The sequence below is a fragment of the Sinocyclocheilus anshuiensis genome, unplaced genomic scaffold (assembly GCF_001515605.1).
Source record: "Sinocyclocheilus anshuiensis isolate Anshui unplaced genomic scaffold, SAMN03320099.WGS_v1.1 scaffold1823, whole genome shotgun sequence".
Taxonomy (NCBI): Eukaryota; Metazoa; Chordata; class Actinopteri; order Cypriniformes; family Cyprinidae; genus Sinocyclocheilus; species Sinocyclocheilus anshuiensis.
The window spans coordinates 753,634-761,963 of record NW_015549711.1 but is presented as its reverse complement, the minus strand read 5'-3'; the positions used below and the strand labels follow the sequence as shown (position 1 = coordinate 761,963).

General features: G+C 37.1%; 2 protein-coding genes across 2 annotated transcripts in view; both read right to left on the bottom strand.

Moving 5' to 3' along the window:
• Positions 1-1,284, bottom strand: part of LOC107660727 (uncharacterized) — a 54,760-nt gene extending 53,476 nt beyond the window's left edge. Inside the window, exon 1 of the mRNA XM_016450127.1 lies at positions 1,270-1,284. The gene's annotated coding sequence lies outside the window, so the exon portion shown is untranslated. The remainder of the gene's footprint in view (positions 1-1,269) is intronic.
• Positions 1,285-6,319: 5,035 nt separating this feature from the next.
• Positions 6,320-8,330, bottom strand: part of LOC107660741 (potassium channel subfamily K member 1-like) — a 5,087-nt gene continuing 3,076 nt past the window's right edge. The window contains exons 2-3 of the mRNA XM_016450138.1: positions 6,918-6,997; positions 6,320-6,663 (exon numbers count right to left, since the gene is read on the bottom strand). Coding sequence (XP_016305624.1) covers positions 6,320-6,663; positions 6,918-6,997 — 424 coding nt within the window. The remainder of the gene's footprint in view (positions 6,664-6,917; positions 6,998-8,330) is intronic.

The following is an 8,330-nucleotide window of genomic DNA, read 5'->3' as shown; positions in this document are numbered from 1 at the left end:
TTGACCCAGCGGTTGGGTTGTTTTGACCCAGCGGTTGGGTTGTTTTGACCCAGCGGTTGGGTTGTTTTGACCCAGCGGTTGGGTTGTTTTGACCCAGCGGTTGGGTTGTTTTGACCCAGCGGTTGGGTTGTTTTGACCCAGCGGTTGGGTTGTTTTGACCCAGCGGTTGGGTTGTTTTGACCCAGCGGTTGGGTTGTTTTGACCCAGCGGTTGGGTTGTTTTGACCCAGCGGTTGGGTTGTTTTGACCCAGCGGTTGGGTTGTTTTGACCCAGCGGTTGGGTTGTTTTGACCCAGCGGTTGGGTTGTTTTGACCCAGCGGTTGGGTTGTTTTGACCCAGCGGTTGGGTTGTTTTGACCCAGCGGTTGGGTTGTTTTGACCCAGCGGTTGGGTTGTTTTGACCCAGCGGTTGGGTTGTTTTGACCCAGCGGTTGGGTTGTTTTGACCCAGCGGTTGGATTCAAAACAACCCAAACGCTGGGTCAAAACAACCCAATAGCTGGGTTTGTCCCTTTTTAACCCAGCGCTGGGTTATATTTAACCCAGTATTTTTTAGAGCGTAATATTGTTATAATAGGCCTATTATATAATAATTAATAACAATATTATATACACTGTAAACTTATTTTTCGAAGTTGTAAATAAATGGGTTGTTTTGACCCAGCTGTTGGGTTGTTTTGACCCAGCGGTAGGGTTGTTTTGACCCAGCAGTTGGATTCAAAACAACCCAAACGCTGGGTCAAAACAACCCAATAGCTGGGTTTGTCCCTTTTTAACCCAGCGCTGGGTTATATTTAACCCAGTATTTTTTAGAGCGTAATATTGTTATAATAGGCCTATTATATAATAATTAATAACAATATTATATACACTGTAAACTTATTTTTCGAAGTTGTAAATAAAGATTATGTGTACATTTTCTACTTAAAAATTCACAATTAGTTCAATGTATTACTTGCTGTTTCTTTATAACAGTAAAATTTACTAGCAATTTCTATGTGAAAATTGTTTCTACACTGAATTTTCTACACATATTTTTTTTGATGTTGATGAATTCATTCACATTCATGAATCGTTTTGTGCTTAATGATTGTTTTACCGTTTAACAGACTAAAAAGACAAAGGCTGTTTATTGACAAATTACAATGTGACAACATGCCCCACCATTGTCAGCATGTAAAATGGACTGTAAAAATATTATCAGGAACAAAGAAAATGTGATATATAGTACCGATCTTTCCTTCTGGGTAAGGCGAAGTAATATTTCTCACCTTGCCATAGGAAGCAGTTTGTCTTGTTGAAGTGAATGGAGGTTGGCAGGGCTATTCAAAGCACTCTGTGAAAGGTTAAAGGTCACCATTACCTCATACGCAAGCAGTTTTTTTTCACTGTGCTTTAAACAATAGAATGAAACCAAAGACTAGTGTCAACAAGAGTGGGATATTACTTTGCATTGCTTCTATAACTGATACAGTCGACTGTTAGTTCTTGCTCGGTACAGTCATACTGTTTGAACTATAGGTTTAGGTGTGGCTAAAATAGCAGGTAGCTTGTGCAGCAGATAGCCTGATGTTATGTTATTATGACCTGAGACCAGTTTTGTAGACATCATAGCATCATTGTGATCCTAATATGGGCACCTGGAGCTGATTCTAGATCAGTGTGAGTGGGACAGGCTGAAACTTGCCCCTGCTGATGAGAGTTTAGATTAGCTTTGTCAGGTGTGGCAAGTCCAAAACCAAAGGAGAAGTTCTGCACGCAAAGCAAGATAAAAATCTCTGAAGCTCTGCTTTGTTGTAGTCTTTAGAAAAGATGACCAGATCCAAAATAAATCCACCGAGATCCTCTATCCAAAACGCCCAATCTAGCACGCCAAAATATGGTTACAACTACCTAAAAAGTCATGTTTTGGTGAGGTTAACTTGCTTCAAGCTGCTCTTGTCTTTTATTACAGAAATGTCTCTTCTGAAGTCCTTTCTGGAATATGACAACAGATTAATTGAACTAGTTTAATTGAACTAGTTGGGTCATTTTAATTTGTTCATCAAGCCAAGAATAACAGTATATTGATAGAGGGATCGGGAAAGGGAAGAGAGAGAGAGAGACATCATATAAACCTACGGATCACGAATAAGGTTCCCGCTCACAGCCGTACACTTCCTGTTAGTTGAGCTTGTCGTGGTCTCAGTACTTCCTGTTTTCCTGTGGCATTGACCTCCTCAAGTACCAACTGCAGGAAATGTTCTAAAAGAAGACAAGCCTAAACAAATCTGAGTGCCATTGGTACATTTCTTAGTTTCATCTCTAAACCATTTCAGCCATAACAATGACTGCTTGCAATAACAGTGACAAAATGGACACTACTATTCAAAAGGTTAATTAAATTGATCAAAAGTGTCAGTAAACATTCACATTGTTAAATAAATCTATTTTTTCTATTTCAAATAAATGCTAAAACTTTCTATTTCTCAAAGAATTCTGACAAAATGTTCAAAGTAACAGTTCTTTTAAATGGTAATAATATTTCAAAATATTACTATTTATACTGTATTTCTGACCAAACCAATGTAGCTTTGGAGAGTCTTGTTTCAAAAAACATTTTAAAAATAAGTTGTGTATGGACAAATTATATAATCAGCATAACAATCAGAGTGAAAAAATACTAAAAAATTTTTTTTCATTTCTCAGCAGGTTTGTGCCACTTCTGATGAATGAAATGACCTTTAATAAAAGCACCAGCTGAACTGGCATGAACTTGATCAAACATTATTAAGATCTGATGATCATGTTCTCCAGCATGATTTGAGAATGATCCAAAGAGCATCTTGTGCTTCAATGGAAACAAGAACATCTGACCTTCCGAATAGAATTCATATGATTAGTGTCACAGATTTACTTACATTCATCTAATTACCTATGAATAGTACAGAATTTTTTTTTAGAAATGTTTAAATCAAAAAATTTTTAAATTCAATTAGATTTTGAGGAAATTTTTATTGATCTTCATTGTGGTCTCAGATTTTTGAAACTCACTTTATTTGGGGAAATTGTAATTATATTTTTTATATTCATTGTATTTTTTTTTTCTAAATGTTTTTAGCAATTCTAAAAGTGGACAGATCAACCAAAGTAACTGATTTAAACAATTATCCCCGATAAGAAACAGACATTTAAGAGCTGCCTCAAACCTAGATTCCAGATGACCAATCTATCATCTTGCATTCTTTAAGAGCACAATATGAACAATAAACAATATGAACTTAATTTCACAGGAAGATAACATTTCATGACCTTTCAACACACCTCACTTTCTAGTGTGGAAAACTACATTGTGTCAATGTTACCCCATCTGTTCACGATCAGAGATAACATTTAAACCAGCGTGACAAATATAGACATGCATGTAACACCTGCTAACTGTCAATCTGAATGAAAGAGCAGTTGACATTGTGAAAGCATTAGGCACTTTGGTAACAAGGTCATATGTATATACCACATGCATGTGTCAAAAATGGCTTTAATATATTTAAAATGTTTTTTATTGTTTAAAAGCCAACGAAATGTTAAATGTTTGATTTAATGAGCTCTGTACTGAGCTGCTGAGGATTTAAAAAGTTTAAGGCCAGCAGGTTTTGGAAAAATGTTGTTTATGCTTCATGGTCCTCACGGTAAATGAGCGGGGAACCCCCTATAATTTCTTCAAATCCTCTGGGAAGTTCACGTCACGCCTCTTTCGGTCAAGGACTTGTGTCCTGCGTTTGTTAACAGATGTCAGCAGTTCTGCCATTAGGATAATTTGAGGGGAAACAATCTTACTTATTTCCTATTTTTATCCTACGCGTTTGCTATTTATAATCCTGTTTTTTTTGGGCAGCTTATTAAACTACGGTTTAATTAAAGTTACTAAAATTGGGTTGAGGTTTGGTTACCCAGCACTGCGCCAGCTTTTGGGGTCTAACTTTACTTCAGTCCTGACTTACATACAACTCTTCTAAACATATCAACAGATCTCAGAAGCAGCCGTTTCAATACACACAAAATTTAATACATAAATGTAACCAGATTTTGAAGTGATGTGATGAAATAAAAATACTACGTAATATTCTGTTTATACTTAGGGACAAAAGTTATTGGGCTTTTGTCTTCTTTAAAAGCCAAACATTTAGAAAGTGCAAAACAGTATACCTACATACAGTAAACATGATGGTATTTTCAATTAAAGGGAAACATTTTGTCACACACACACACACACAAAACTATGCATTAAAAGTAATTAAGTGAACATAAATGCACCCTCTGCTTCAGCACAACTAGGCAACAGCAGAATTGGACTGTAAAAGACTGAAGACCATAATAGAAGAATATGACCTCATTGCAAAGTAAGAGGTAGAGCCAGTGAAGTGTTTATGTGAGACTGGCAGAGCCATCAGCACTGGGCACAGATTCTGAGTCACCGTCCCACACACACACACACACACACACACACACACACACACACACACCTGCTCCCTCCCTGTTGCAACTGTGAAGAACAACATGTGAAACATGAGCATCTCAATTTGAATATTTTTATTGTAATAGGCTGCATACTTGACATACTTGAATGAATTTAAAAATCTTGATCATCAAATACAGTCTGAATCATTAAATGATTTTGAAGATAAACGGTGTCTGTATTGAATTTCTTTACAAAACTTTAATTGTAATGTATGTATTTACTTTTTAAATTGACGAATTTTAGAAGAAGAAAAAAACAGAAAAGAAAAAAAAGAGTCCAAAATACATGAGGAGCATTTTAATATTTTACTCCCAGGATGTATCACATGCATTTGGTTGAGCTGTAATCTAGGGTGGCTACTTTGAAAAACGTAAAATATATGATAGTTTTGGTCATTATACACTACAATTCAAAAGCTTGGGATCAATAATGCATTAAATTTGATCAAAAGTGACAGTAAAATTTTTGAAAATGCAGCTTAGCCATCACAGAAATAAATTACATTTCAAAGTATATTTTACAGTTAATTTAATTCTACAGGTTTAAAATTAAACTATTATTAATTTTAATAATAGTTCACAATATTACTATACTTTTGGTAAAATAAGTGCAGGCTTGGTGAGCATAAGATACTTTTTGCAAAAACCTACTAACCCCAAACTTTTTTGGTATTATACCGTTACTATTAAAAAGTCCAAACACTGACTACTTATAAAATATTGTTTATTTTTTTAATCAGTATGTAGTTTAGAATGTAATATAAAAATATATACATTTAATATGATTGATTGATAAATAACTAAATAAATAAGTAAATAAATAAATAAGAAAAGCTTTGTATTTGTATATGATATGTGTAGACTTAAATATTAGGATTGCAATAAATCTAAAATCTAAAATACAAATATATCATGCATTTAGTAACTTGACTACATACTTAAAAGAAAAAAGAAATGCATAATCCAACAAGTTTAAATGAATGAAGTTTTGCATACTTAATCCAACAAGTTCAAAAGAATGAATGAATGATTAAATAAATAAACTTTTGTATTGACTCTTCACAATCCAAAGAGTATTAAAGGGGTCATATGATGCGATTTCAAGTTTTCCTTTCTCTTTGGAGTGTTACAAGCTGATTGTGCATAGATAAGATCCCTGAAGTTGCAAAGACTAAAGTCTCAAAACCAAAGAGATATTCTTTATCAAAGTTAAAACTCTGCCACGCCCCCCTAAAACGGCTCGTTCTAACACACCCCCACATATCTACCTCACTATGTGGAAATATTAGCATAATGCCGCCCAAATGTGCACGCAAAGAAAGAAGGCGTGGTTTCAGTAACCGCAGTTAGTGTTGAAGCAGCCATGTCAGGGAGACGCTGTGTGTTTCTAGGCGAAAGCAAAAGCACTTTAGTTGGCCTTCCGAAAGTAGATGCATTTAGGAATCTTTAAGATCACTTACAACAGAACAGCAATGCATTTTATGGACGACCGTTTCGTGAACCTAGGAGAGGAGGTAATTCTGACTTTGCTATGACAATCTGGCGCTATTGACTGTTCAAATGCGGAGTTTTGCACATCTTATGTGTGTGTGTGCGCGAGCGAGCGAGAGAGAGAGAGAGAGAAAGAGAGCGAGAGAGAGAGCATGAGAGAGGGAGAGAGAGTCAACATATTCTGTTACACCAAATACACAAAATAATGATCTTTAAAAAAGCATCATATGACCCCCTTTAAAGAAAAGGAACCGATATCGCCACCTAGTGGTTTCCAGCTTCATTCGTAGATATAATTTATTCTTCTTACAATGTCCAGTTCCATTGTATCAGTTATGAAGTGGAAGTGGATTGACACAGATCTGGTCTTAGTGAAGGGGGAATATTTTCTTTGGTGGCTGCTATGGGTGTCAGGTCAAAGACTGGTGGCAGCTCTATTGTTGGAGTGGCAGGTGAGTCTGTGAAAGCAGGGGAGATGGTGGATATAGGAAGGGTGTAATGAGGTTCCTCCTCTGCACCTGTCATGTCTCCACTGAGCACAAGCTCATCCAAACCCACCCCCTTCAGCTCACCCTGCCGCGGTCCAGCGAAAAAACGCATGATGGCTTGAACCTGCTGCAGTTCCCAGCAACTTTCCATAACCACAAGCAAGACAATCAGTCCAACCATCAGGTAACCTGAAAAAGAGGGTCTAAATCAGGGTTTCTTAAGGTTTTTATAAAAAGTCAATTTAAGATTTTAAGACCCTTTAAGACCAAGTAAAGTAAATTTAAGTCAATATGGTCTCTAAATAAAATTTCAAAGTTTGAAAATACAACTTTCTAAGAATCTCCATCACTTTTTTCAATTCATTTTACTAACTAACTAACTAAAAGCTTAATAAGGCTTGGGTATATCTCTACTCCCAACCACTACAATATACATAACTTACAGGAGGTTGCAAACTCCAGCCACTGACGTGCTGCTCGGCTTTGTGTCCTGCCGGGCAGATAGTCAACAAGTCCTGTGGTGCTAAGTGAGATAAAACAAAAATACAGCGACTCCAGGTAATTCCAGTCGTTCTCCAGCAGGCAGAGGGCACCAGCAGGCAGAAGAAAGAACAATGTCGCTGTGCAAAAGGCCAGAAGGCTGCAGTGCAGCAACCCTGCATGGTTGCGAGACAGTCCCCAGAAGACTTGAAGGTTGTGAATAGGGGTGTGTGTTACCCAGGGCAGGAGGGCATGAGTGAGGCTGGACAGCAGCAGCAGGGTGAAGGGGATTCCCACAAGACAGTACACAACACAAAACAAACGGCCCTCATCCGAAAGAGGCACAGTGGTGCCATAACCTGCAGGGTTATTACAGTTAAATAATACCATAAAAAAGTATTTGTTACTTGAAATAAAAAATCATAATAAATTGAAATAAAAATAATTTTAAATAATATTTCAGCTAGATGCCAAAGCAACATTTCTCATCATCTCAACTATAACAGTATATCACTGATACTAAAATAAAACGGCTTTAAAGATAGCTGTCCCTTTTGACAAGTATTAATAAATGTGATGGCCAGATTACACTGCATGATACTGGTAGACCAATCATTGTCAAATAAACGATATAAATTATTAGTCACTCTCTAGTTAAATTTGAATATAAACGGATTTAAATTTAAAACTAAATGTAAAAACAAACAAACAAACAAATAAGTAAATAAATGACAAAAATGCTTAAAATTCAAGTTCTAAAGCACATATACATAAATAAAAAATGTTGTGTGCATATTAAGATTAAAATACAAAATAAATAATTTTAAATATAAACTAAAGAGAACGCTCCAGTTGCTGACGTAACGTCGGTTCCCTGAGATACGGGAACGAGCGTTGTGTATGGGTAAACTCCTGTTTACTCTGTTACTGAAGCCTGATTTGTTCACGTTTGTGTAGCTGCACAAACCAATGGCGCTGTAGCCTGCCAGAAAGGGCGGAGCCAACGTGTATATAAGTTGGCTCGCAGCGCCATTTAATCAGAATCATTCAACTGAAGTGACAGTCATCGATTCGCGTGCAGCTTATAGCACGACAAGTGACACAACATCTCAGGGATCTCAGGGAACCGAGGTTACGTCAATAACCGGAGCGTTCCCTTTCGAACATTCACTTCACGTTGTGTATGGGCAGGGCCATTTCTAGGCATAGGCGAGCTAGGCGGTCGCCTAGGGCGCCACCAGCTGAAGGGGCGCCAATGAGTGCAAGTACTGGCACTTTTAGCAGGGTTGTGATAAAGAGTGGCACGGTCACCCTGAAATATGACTGCCGCCCCCACTGGATCCCCCAACATTATTGGGCTAGAGTACTGTCAATCT